The 12599-nt window shown below is 46.1% G+C and overlaps 1 protein-coding gene across 12 annotated transcripts in view; it reads left to right on the top strand.

Moving 5' to 3' along the window:
* Positions 1-12599, top strand: part of RBFOX3 (RNA binding fox-1 homolog 3) — a 559590-nt gene that overhangs the window by 490660 nt on the left and 56331 nt on the right. For 10 of the 12 annotated variants that reach the window (XM_029599166.1, XM_029599167.1, XM_029599164.1 and 7 more), the window contains one exon: positions 5874-6014. In XM_029599166.1, coding sequence (XP_029455026.1) covers positions 5874-6014 — 141 coding nt within the window. The remainder of the gene's footprint in view (positions 1-5873; positions 6015-12599) is intronic. The other 2 variants (XM_029599162.1, XM_029599159.1) reach the window with 1 other exon arrangement.

Genomic DNA, 12599 nt, shown 5'->3' with positions numbered 1-12599 from the left:
ACCCCCCCCTTACCTTTGTCGGGGGATTTACGCCTCCCGGAGGGAGACGTAAATCCCCGCGCGCCAGCGGGCCTGCTGCGCGCCGGGCCGCGACCTGGGGGCGGGTACGGAGGGCGCGGCCACGCCCCCGGGCCGTAGCCACGCCCCGTACCCGCCCCCAAAACGCTGCCGACACGCCCCCGGAACGCCGCGACGACCGGGCCCGCCCCCGACACGCCCCCGACACGCCCCCCTCCGAGAACCCCGGGACTTACGCGAGTCCCGGGGTTCTGCGCGCGCCGGGAGGCCTATGTAAAATAGGCTTCCCGGCGCGCAGGGCCCTGCTCGCCTAAATCCGCCCGGTTTTGGGCGGATTTAGGCGAGCAGGGCTCTGAAAATCTACCCCATGTGTGCATTTCTAGTCGTCCTATTTCCAAAAAGATGTAGCAGTTCAAGAAAAGGTGCAGAGATAAAGGGGCTGGAACGACAAGCTAAATAAGTTCGGACTCTTCAGCTTGGAAAAGAGACAGCTGAGAAGGAGACACGATAGAGGTTTATAAAATCATGAGTGAGGTGGAACGGCTAAATAAAGAACAGTTATTTACCCTTTCAACTAATACTAAAGCAAGAGGACACTCCATGGAAGTGACGAACAACTTGAAAGAAATGGTAGGAAGTTCTTTTCCCCTGGGCACACTGTCACGTTGTGGATGTCTGTTGCCAGAGGACGTGGTCAGGGCGACTAGCATAGCAGGGTTTAAAAGAGATTTGGACAAGCTCCTGGAGGAGAAGGCCATAAGACGTTATTTGCCAGGTAGGCTAGAGAAAGCCATCGCCATTGCTGGGAGTGAGTAACAAGAGATGGATCTGCTCTTCGGGATCCCGCCGGGTCCTTGCGACATGAATTGGCCACTGTCGGAGACAAGGATGCTGGGCTTCGAGGACCTCGGCCTGACCCAGCATTGCATTTCTTACGTTCCTATGAAGAGGAGCCCGCTTTTTTTTTTTTTTTTTTTTATCAATCACATCTTCAGAAGGGGAATCCTCCCCCACCCCAGCTCCAGGCTCCTCAAAGTAGGACCCCCTCCCCCCAAATCCAGCCCTTCTAGTATTATAGATTCAGTGGCAACTGGAGCCCAGAGAAGGGCTCCGAGCAGCTCCTCCGCCCAAAGGCTTCTACAGTCCCTCTCCGGCTCTGCTGTGTTTTCTAATCACTTGTAATCTACCTTCTTGGCGGCTTTCCAATCAGATAGCTTCAATTATGTGGTTGTAATGCAGTTCCAAGGGGGAAAAGTGCTGAGCCCAGCACTTCCCTGCGATTTCCCGACAACAAAGGCAAAGTGTGTTAAAGTGGCAACAGGAGGGCGCGTGAGGAAGAGCGCTCCTCGGCTCCAGCTTTTCCTGCCGCCTCCAATGAAAGCCTTTCAGACTCTCCTCTTACCCGCTCCCTCCACCCCCCCCCCTCCCTTTGCCTTGCTCCTTCTTCCCTCCCCTTCCTCTCTCACCACCTTGCTTCTCTCTTCCCCCCACCTCCTGCCCTGGGTTTCTTGTTCTCTTGCTTCTCTCTTTTTGAGTTCTCCTCCTCTCTGATACTCACGATAAGCTGGTAACTTTGTATGTTGCAAGCATTGCAATCAGAGTGAGTTCCGTTACAGGGGTGTCCAGCCCCACACCACAGTTTGGAGAATGCCCCATCCCCACTTCTTCCTCGCGCTCTCCCTTTCTGTCTCTCCTTTCTTTCGTCTGCTCTCTCTCTCTCTCTCATCGCAGTTCCCGTTTTCTGTTCTCGTTTTCCTTGCGCTGTCTGTGAAATTACAATACTATAATTATATTAAGTGGCTGGCTCTGCTGGAACCTCTATAAACTACAGATAGAGCAAGATCTGAACAGTGAAAAATGCTCTTTACATTCCTTATCCTCTGTTTCAGACATCTTACAAATTCAGCTTGGGGGAGCATTGCAGCATTGCACTTGTTGACAGGGGTGGAGATACGAGAGAGGAGAGTCCCCCAAACTGGGAGAATGGAGAGGCTGATGGACAGAGGGATGAGATAATATTCTGAGAAATGGATGGATAGACGGGAGAATGACAGAGGGAGAAAACTGGGAGACGAAGGGCCTGAGAGAAGAAACATAAGGGCATGAGATGAATGGAGATAATTGGTTCAACTTTGTTCTGAGGAGAATTTGTTGCTCCCTTTTTTTTTTTTTTTTTTGTGCATTCAGAGCTGCGGACAAAGATTAAACAGCAAATGTGAGAGGGGAACGGACGCCGTGATAAATGGCAGAGCGGTGTTCCTCTCCCCCCTCAGCTGGTATTCGCCCAGCAGCCTTGCCGCATCTTATCATGACAGCCGCCTGTGTGTGTGAGGTGACAAGCAGCGTGGGGTATCACCGGCTAGCGATGCCTCCCTCTCTTCACTTAATATTTTCCAATCTCGGCTCATCTATGGCTTTCGACTGCCTTTCACCACATCTCTCTCATTCCCCTGAGCCCTGCACTTGTCCCTAGGGTCTCTCCCCTCATTTGGTACAGGTCTGCTCCCACATCATTGTGTGTGTGTGTGTTGAGGGGAGATCCTCCGTACTGGAATAATAGAGAATATCTTCTATGCTGCAAAATTCACAAGGTTGCCGCTGATGACTAGGAATCGAAAAGTGGCAAGGGATTCCCTGTGTCGTGCTCGCACTACAGCTGGCGTTGGCACTGGAGGCAGAGAGGTAGCTCCCACGTGTGGCAGCTGCCATCGCCTCCCGTGGCACTACTGGTTGTCAGCTCAAGTGGGGGAAGGGAAGAGAGAGAGAAGGTTCAAGCAAACAAAAGGAAAAAGGGGTGGGGAGAGACTGCAAAGAAGGGAAATCAGGGAGAGAGGAAAGGGGAAGAGAGAGAGAGAGAACACAGAGGAAGGAGCTGGAGTGGAGGAGTCTAAGGAATTTGACTCTTTCTTGGGAGGAAAAGCCAAGGCTTCGTGGAGAGGCTGGATGGAGGAGGAGGAGGAGAGAAGCAGAGGTAAGAGAAGTTACCTGGGGGAGGGCGGGGGTGGAAGGAAGAGGGGGAATGGTGGTTTGGAGGGAAAATAGGAGGAAAAGTCTTTGAAACAGAGGAAGCAGCACAAAACTCAGTGGTTTCTAGTTCATAATAGCGTTAGAAATCAGGTTTCATGCCTTATGTACAGGCAAGACATGGAAACATGGGTTTTTTCCTGTATCCTTCCTTTTATCTTTTTGATGGCACCTATCTGCACAAAACGCAAGGTGCATACATGGTAATTGGTGATGCGATTGTGTAAAAGAACATAAGAACACGCCATACTGGGTCAGACAAAGGGTCCATCAAGCCCAGCATCCTGTTTCCAACAGTGGCCAATCCAGGCCATAAGAACCTGGCAAGTACCCAAAAACTAAGTCTATTCCATGTTACCGTTGCTAGTAATAGCAGTGGCTATTTTTTAAGTCAACTTAATTAATAGCAAGTAATGGCCTTCTCCTCCAAGAACTTATCCAATCCTTTTTTAAACACAGCTACACTAACTGCACTAACCACATCCTCTGGCAACAAATTCCAGAGTTTAATTGCGCGTTGAGTGAAAAAGAACTTGCTCCGATTAGTTTTAAATGTGCCACATAGGAATGTGCATTCATTTTGAACGAATGCGCAATCCGCAATGTATAGGTCCCTATTCGTTGCATTCGTGGGGTTCCGAAACATATGGTGAACCCCCACGAATGCAACGTATCATTAACGAATAAAACACCCACCCTCCTGACCCCCCAAAGACTTGCCAAAAGTCCCTGGTGGTCCAGCGGGGGTCCTGGAGCTATCTCCTGCCCTTGGGCCGTCGGCTGCCAGTATTCAAAATGGCGCCGATAGCCTTTGCCCTTACTATGTCATAGGGTAGGAGCACAATTGGAGGAGGGGGTCAGGAGGGTGGGGATTTTATTCGTTAATGATACGTTGCATTCATGGGAGTTCGCCATACATTTCAGAACCCCACGAAGGCAACGAATAGGGACCTATACGTTGCGGTTTGTGATTGTGTACTATGTCATATGGGGCTACCGATGCCATTGGTCAGCCCCTGTCACATGGTAGGAGCACAAGATGGCGCCGGCCATCCATTGCTCCTACCATGTGACAGGGGCCGACCAATGGCACCAGTAGCCCCTGTGACATAGTAAGGGCAAAGGCTAGCGACGCCATTTTGAATACTGGCAGCCGACGGCCCGAGTGCAGGAGATCGCTCCAGGACCCCTGCTGGACCACCAGCTCTTTTGGCAAGTCTTGGAGGGTCAGGAGATGGGGGGTTGTAGTTAATTAAATTTAAAGGGAAACGAATACCATATGTAACTAATGGATGAATCGGGGTCCCCCAAAAACAGATGCAACGGATTTGGGTCCTGACAAATATGAATACTGAATCGGACGAATCCGGCCCTGCTGCACATCCCTAGTGCCACATGCTAACTTCATGGAGTGCCCCCTAGTCTTTCTATTATCCAAAAGAGTAAATAACCAATTCACATTTACCCATTCTAGACCTCTCATGATTTTAAACATCTCTATCATATCCCCCGCTCAGCCTTCTCTTCTCCAATTGAATTTCCTCCCTCCTCACACCACAGCCATCATCACCTGCATTATTTTATATGTTAAAATGTTGGCAAATATTAATTTTATTTTTTTTTATTTTTATTTTTTGCTACCTTCAGTTTGATTTGAAGAGGGGGAGAGATGGAACTATAACCTCCCATGTGAAAACATGCATAATTTATCACAGACACCATTATTTCCAAAAGGGGTCTATTTTCTTCTAATAAGTTCTATGCAATAAAATAGTACTGCACCTTTGTGATCATGTATGCATTTAAAGCACATTTATGTCACTAGTGAGGGGTTAGAGGAATGGACTGGGTGCCAGGAGGCCTGGGTTTAAATTCCCTTCTGCTGACCTTGGGGATGTCACTTTGGGCCAGATTCCCTCAGCTTTTTTCCATAGATACCGAATGGGAGAAGAGCTGCAGTGAATTAAGTCCTTTATCTCCCATTTTCTCAGGTACATACTTAGACCGTAAGCCCTCTGAGTCAGGGACTCATTGTCCCAGTATGTAATTTTGTTGTGCAGTGCCCTGGTTTAGGGAGCTGTGTAAACGCAGTAAGAATAATAGTACTCTTGCCTTTCTCCATCTTGCTCTATTCTTATTACTTCACTGGCGTGCCTTCTCCTGGAAAACAGGAAGGGACAGACTCCTGTAAGGACTCCTGGATTTAGAGAGGTGAACTTGTGAAAAGAAAAAGGGACGGGGCAGATCCATTTCTGTGCTGGGTTTTAGCAGCAAGGAAGCGTTCAGAGCCCAGAGCACACGATACCAACCTTCGGGCCCACTCAGGATCCTGTGACGTTAGAAACCTTTCTGGACTCGTGGGTCACTGATATATTTCATAAAGTTTATCTGACCCCTTACTGACAGACACACACAAAGTCCGCTGCAGAAGTGGATTCTCACTCATTTGATAAGACACTGATATAGGTTTGGAACTGCACGGCCATAAGATGGGACTTGAATATATTGTAGGAACAGGAACTCTGAGCCAGAGCTGTTGTCTCACCCACAGAATATCAGACTTCACTCACAGGTTGAATGTCACCTTCATCAGATGTGTCCCATTTGTATAAGCGGTTCCATCCTTTGCCTGTTTTGATTTTTTTAAGCATCTGTAATACAGACTCTGGGGAGCTGCAATCAGCTGCAGACTCATCACTTTTTACGGCGCTGCCCGTACCCCTCCTTAGTGATAGGGTCTACATATGCGTGCCTGGTATTTTTGATCCTTGACTCATGTATGTTTGACCTGCTTGCTATGTCTGCTCCTGACTCGCATGTGTGTTTTCCAGCAGACAGACGAAACTGCACAGACAGACAGCAGTCAACAGCTACAATCTTCAGACAACACAGAGAAACAACAGCCCAAGCGGCTGCATGTCTCCAATATCCCCTTCCGTTTCCGAGACCCAGATCTGAGGCAAATGTTTGGGGTAAGTAATGTTAAAGCTTGGGGGCCCCCCAACAACCCCTGAGCCCAGCTGCAGAGGTCTCCATCAGCATCTGATCTGTCAGCTATGGGGGTGCTGCCAAGTGCATACTGGTCACAGCAACACCTAAACTTTTCAATAAAACATGGGTTCTCCATAATAATGTAGTAGATGACAGCAGATAAAGACCAGATTGGTCCATCCAGTCCGCCCAGTCAAGATTCTTTCACTTGGGGGAGATGAACATATAATTTCTTCTATGCAACGCAGCACCAACTCTCCCTCTTCCCACCATCTTGTCTTTTACCTGACCTTTCAACTCGTCCCCATCACCGCCTGCTGTAGCATGTCCAGAATCTGCAAAAAGTGCTGCTCTCCACCACCTCCATCGCAGGCCTTCTCGTCTGAGCTTTGATTCCTACAAGACCAATATGTAACTGAACAGCCAGGTCCCTTCCATGACTTATTACCAAGTTTTGTAATAGAAACATAGGGGCCGATGCAATAATCTTCACGGAAAGCGGGCGCTGACTTTTCAGCGCCCGCTTTCTTAACGCACGTATGGCGCCCACAAGGGGGGGGGCGCCATGCAATATGTAAATTAGGTTTTCATAACTGGCCGTCTGCCGAGTTATTTTATTTTTTTTACTTTAAAAAAGAAGTACAGAAAACAGGTTTTTTTTCTGCTTTTCTGTACTTCTTTTCAGTGCACTTGGCTATTAACGCCTGCTCCAGGCAGGCGTTAATATTTGAGCGATAAATGTGCATCTGAGATGCACATTTATTTTTTTGCATTTGGAGTGAATGAATAATAGCCTCATTCACATGCATTTGCATGTGATGAGCGCTAACTCATTCACTCCGCATCAGATGTGCATTAAATAGGCGCTAATCCCCCTATTGCATTAGGGGTGGATTAGCACCTATTTAACCCGCATCTGACAGCGGGTTATACAGTGCGCTTGGCTGAGCGCACTGTATTGCATCGGGCCCCATAGAAACATAGAAATGACGGCAGAAAAAGACCAATCAGCCCATCCGGTCTGCCCAGCAAGCTCCCACACTTATTTTCCCACACTTAGCTGTTTCACTGTACTTAGCTGCTGTCATCTACCCCAGATTTATCACCTGAGTTTCATCTAGACCTCAGACAAATGGTCAGCATCCTCTTACCTGCACCCATAAATTTGCCCTACCTACCCTGCTTTCCTCCCATGCACTGTTTATGTATTTTATTTATTTGAAAGCATTTATAACCCGCACTTTCTACAATTCAAGGCAAGGAACAACCTAACATTCATAAAAATACATACGGAGTAAAAAGACAAAGAGCATCTACCTTGCCAGATGACGACGATAAGAAAAAAACCTGAAAGGGACTTGAGATGCTGGACCACTCAGTTTGAGAGACCACGAAAACAAAAGGCAACCAATTATTAAAGCGCGCTGCAGCAGCCTGTTAGGAATGACTGCTTGAGAACCTGCTGGCAGAGGCAGAGAGACAGAAAGATAGAATGCCAGACATGACTGGAAACCAAAAAAAGTTGACAACAATTACAACCAAAGTATAGCAGAGACAATTACAAAATACTGCACTAGGACCTTCTTCCCATTAGAGGCATAAGGGTTGACAGACACATTACATTATCCTTAAATTAATTGGCCGCTGTGACCCTTCTGTCTTCAAAAAATCTCTGAATATGTTACTTATACTTAATGGTTTAAATATGGCTCCTGTAAGTCCCTGAATAACCTCCTGTAAGTCCCTGAATAAATCTGTCTGACCCTGAAACCTTATCCACATTTCTACAGAGGGAGAATGTTGACACCCGTCTGCCCTGCTGAAGATACACAAGTGTTTCTCGTTCCTTTGTGTTAAGCACTGGTGCAGGTTCACCTTGGCCAGCACTGCACTTCACCATGTTCTCCTCCTCAGCCCTGAATGGACTAGTCTCTGTCACACATGCCTTTTATATTTCTGGTCATAACTAGCGAAGGTCTCTCGTCATTTTCGTAATGTTGGTGATTTCTGTGGCTCCGTGGTTTCCCCTGTCTCTTGGTTCAGGAAGGGAGGAGATAACCTGTAACAGCAATCCAGTTGGTCTTTGGATGGAGGGTAGATTCTGTTCTATTTCTATGGATAATTCCCCGATTTGTGTGCGCCCAGGGCTGTCAGCTCAGTTCTTGTCCCTTTGGTTGAGATGTGAGTGGGAGAGTAGGAAGGGGAGGTAGAGGGAATCAGACAGATCTGTGGGGGGTGCCCGTGGGCAGCTGGAGATGAGGCTGAGGTGCCGGCCTCTCTCCCCTCTCTGTAGTCTTATTTCCTCTGCTCACTGAGCCTTTCTGGGCTGTATTTGCATTTCTAAAGAAGCCGAGGACCTGCAGAAGGGGCTAGTGAAAGGGCTGCCACTCATCCCTTTCAGGGTAATGCATCAAAGGAGTCGCATCATGGGAATGAACAGCAAGCATCCTTCCTTTATATTCACTCATGCGTCAGCTCCCCGAAGTTTCAGGTTTCTTTGGAGCCCCCAGATAGGGCCCTTCTCTCAGAGGCAGATGTAACCAGGAGCGCTGACTTTGGCGCAGGTTTTTACTCCTGCTTTAGTACACATTTGTTTAGGAGTTAAAACCCGTTAAATACCAGGGTTAAAGCCAGCACCAAGATTAGCATGAGTGCATGCAAATTCCACGTAAGCGAAGGTATTAGCTATTCCCCAGCAATGCAGGGAGGTGCGTTAAAGAGCAAACAGCTTAAAGGACATTTTCTTAATGCTGGAAACTTAACTCCTGGGTCAGAGCAGGGGTAAAACTTAACTCACATTTCTGGTGGCTGCGCTATACTATTGCTGTGCCCCGTGTGGTAGTGTCTAGCTCAGGGCTTCCCAAACCTGTCCTGGGGACCTCACAGCCAGTCGGGTTTTCAGGAGATCCACAATGAATATGCTTGAGACAAATTTGCATATCATGGAAACTCGGTATATGCAAATTTATCTCATGCTTATTCATTGTGGATATGGAGAGAAATGGTCAGCAGAAAAAGGGAGTTAATATTGCCCCTGTATAGGTCTCTGGTGAGAACTCATTTGGAATACTGTGTACAATTATGGAGACCGTACCTTCAAAAAGATAGAAACAGGATGGAGTCAGTCCAGAGGGTGTCCACTAAAATGGTCAGTGGTCTTCATTCTAAAGCAAATGAGGATAGACTGAAAGACCTAAACATGTACACCCTAGAGCAGTGATGGCGAACTCCAGTCCTCGAGTGCCAAAAACAGGCCAGGTTTTCAGGATATCCACCAAGAATATGCATGAGATAAGATTTGCATGCACTGCCTCCATTATATGCAAATATCTTTCATGCATATTCATGGTGGATATCCTGAAAACCTGGCCTGTTTGTGGCACTCGAGGACTGGAGTTCTCCATCACTGCCCTAGAGGAAAGGCAAGATAGGGGAGATATAATAGACATTCAAGTTTTTCAAAGGTTTCCATGCACAGGAGGTGAGCCTTTTTCAACAGACAGGAGGCTCTAGAACAGAGGGGTCACACGATGAGGTTGAAACGGCATAGACTCAGGAAATATTTCTTTACAAAGAGGGTGGTGGATGTGTGGATGCAAGAGTGGTGGAACAGCCTCCCAGTGGTAGTGGAGGAGACAAAAAACAATATCAGAATTCAAGAAAGCATGTGATAAATACAGGGGATCTCTAAGGAAGTAATGCTAAATTAATTGGACGGATGGGCAGACTGAATGGGCTGTACTGTCTTTTTCTGCCATCATGTTTCTATAATATCCTGAAAACCTGAATGGCTGTGGGGGTCCCCCAGAAAGGTTTGGGAAGCCCTGATCTAACTGCTTCTGCCACACCGGGCACAGCCATAAAATAACTTCGCTCACCAGAAATGTGAGTTTACTCCACTGTGGACCCAGCAGTTTAATTTCCAGTGTAATCTATTTAGTTGAGCACCTACAGCTGAACAGTACACTGCCATGGTGCATCCTGACTTCAGCCTGCTGTTCAGATGTACGTGCCCACTCCAGAAAGCTTATGCTTTGCTCAACTAGCTGTAGATGCCGTATAGCCCAGAGGGATTACACCTAGATTTTACTTGCCATGCCTTGCCAAAATGGCATTGCCTGTAAGATTGGTGCTGTGCATTCCAACTTTAGGCACATTCTCGTATCCAAGGTCATTTTGTCAAGGAATGGCAGTAAAATCAAAGTGTAAGCTCGGGTACCTACAGCTAGCTGAACAAAGCATAAGCTCTCCTAGGTAGGCACCAACGGCTGAACAGTATGCACTAGTGCTCTGCACGTACTGGTCAGCTGTTCAGGAAAAGCCGGAAAACCTGTGACTGGTGCCTTCCCAAGAGAGCTTATGCTGGAAATTGAACTCCTGGGCCTGAGGTAGATAAAATTCACCAATGTTATCTTTGGCACTCCATCTCAGACCCAGGAAGGAATTAAATTTTCAGTGTAAGTTCTCTGGGGTGGCACCTAGACAAGGCCAGTGCTAGGGTATTAGGGCGTCCTAGGCAAAACTTACTGCCTGCTGCCCCCCTCTCCCATTGTACCCTCCCCATGCACAATTAAAAATAATGCATCCATAATAATAGATTTTATATGAACAAGAACATTTAAAGTGCAGTCTTCTGAGGAAAAATATAATTTACGACATGTATGTTATATGTACATGCAGGTCTGTAAAACCCTGCAAAAAAGTGAAAAAGACCCTTGGAATTGGTATTAGTTCTATTATAACATGTGGCTATGGGCTTGGCCCTTAGAAAGCCATGAGTAAACTAAATTACAATTTCTCCCATACCAAAACTGCAATAACTGCCAGCACTCAAACACTAACAACCCTAGTTATGAAAAGGCAACACTGCAATTATTATACCAGGCCCTAAAATGCCAATGCACCTACTATTAGGGAACAGAAAAAGCCAAGCTTCTGTAGATCTCTGCACAGAACCTACTCACTAGCAGAATACATTAAATTAGTCACACATGCAAAATATAAACAGATTCTCACCAAATGCAGAATAAAGTGGTCATACAAACATGCAGACAAACAAATGAACTGGAAACCGCAACAAGCCAGACTATGTATAAAGTGCAACAATGGAAAAAAAAGAAACATTACAGTTCCTCATAAAACATCAAACAATAAAATCAAGAAATATGAATTATCATTAAAATTTGTAACCTATCATTAAAATCATCCATTGTACCTGAAGACTGGAGGGTGGCCAATGTAACCCCAATATTTAAAAAAGGCTCCAGGGGCAATCCGGGTAACTATAGACCAGTGAGCCTGACTTCAGTGCCAGGAAAAATAGTGGAAACTATTCTCAAGATCAAAATCATAGACCGGTTACTACCCCTAACTAATTAAGCTAGATATTTCACTTAGATGCAGCTCCAACACTGCTCTCTACATTAATGGTGGGGAGTGGAAGGAAAATAGAACCAAAAGGTTACTAAGAGCCAAGAGAAACAGATAAGTATGAAAAAAAAAAAGGTGCGAAACTTGCTGGGCAGACTGGATGGGCCGTTTGGTCTTCTTCTGCCGTCATTTCTATGTTTCTATATAGAAAGACATGATTTAATGGAACACAGTCAACATGGATTTACCCAAGGGAAGTCTTGCCTAACAAATCTGCTTCATTTTTTGAAGGGGTTAATAAACAGGTGGATAAAGTGTACTGGTAGATGTAGTGTATTTGGAGTTTCAGAAGGCATTTGACAAAGTCCCTCATGAGAGGCTTCTAAGAAAACTAAAAAGTCATGGGATAGGAGGCGATGTCCTTTCGTGGATTACAAACTGGTTAAAAGACAGGAAACAGAGAGTAGGATTAAATGGTCAATTTTCTCAGTGGAAAAGGATAAACAGTGGAGTGCCTCAGGGATCTGTACTTGGATTGGTGCTTTTCAAATGATCTGGAAAAGAATACGACAAGTGAGGTTATCAAATTTGAGGATGATACAAGATTATTCAGAATAGTTAAATCACAAGCGGATTGTGATACATTACAGGAGGACCTTGCAAGACTGGAAGATTAGGCATCCAAATGGCAGATGAAATTTAATGTGGACAAGTGCAAGGTGTTGCATATAGGGAAAAATAACCCTTGCTGTAGTTACATGATGTTAGGTTCCATATTAGGAGCTAAGAAAAAGATCTAGGCTTCATAGTGGATAATACTTTAATATCGTCGGCTCAGTGTGCTACAGCAGTCAAAAAAGCAAATAGAATGTTAGGAATTATTAGGAAGGGAATGGTTAATAAAACGGAAAATGTCATAATGCCTCTATATCGCTCCATGGTGAGACCGCACCTTCAATACTGTTTACAATTCTGGTTGCCGCATCTCAAAAAAGATATAGTTGCGATGGAGAAGGTACAGAGAAGGGCAACCAAAATGATAAAGGGGATGGAACAGCTCCCCTATGAGGAAAGGCTGAAGAGGTTAGGGCTGTTCAGCTTGGAGAAGAGATGGCTGAGGGGGGATGTGATAGAGGTCTTTAAGATCATGAGAGGTCTTGAACGAGTAGATTTGAATCGGTTATTTACACTTTCGA

This window comes from Rhinatrema bivittatum, chromosome 4, assembly GCF_901001135.1.
Source record: "Rhinatrema bivittatum chromosome 4, aRhiBiv1.1, whole genome shotgun sequence".
Lineage (NCBI taxonomy): Eukaryota > Metazoa > Chordata > Amphibia > Gymnophiona > Rhinatrematidae > Rhinatrema > Rhinatrema bivittatum.
The sequence above is the reverse complement of the archived record's forward strand: the minus strand, read 5'-3'. Positions and strand labels throughout refer to the sequence as shown.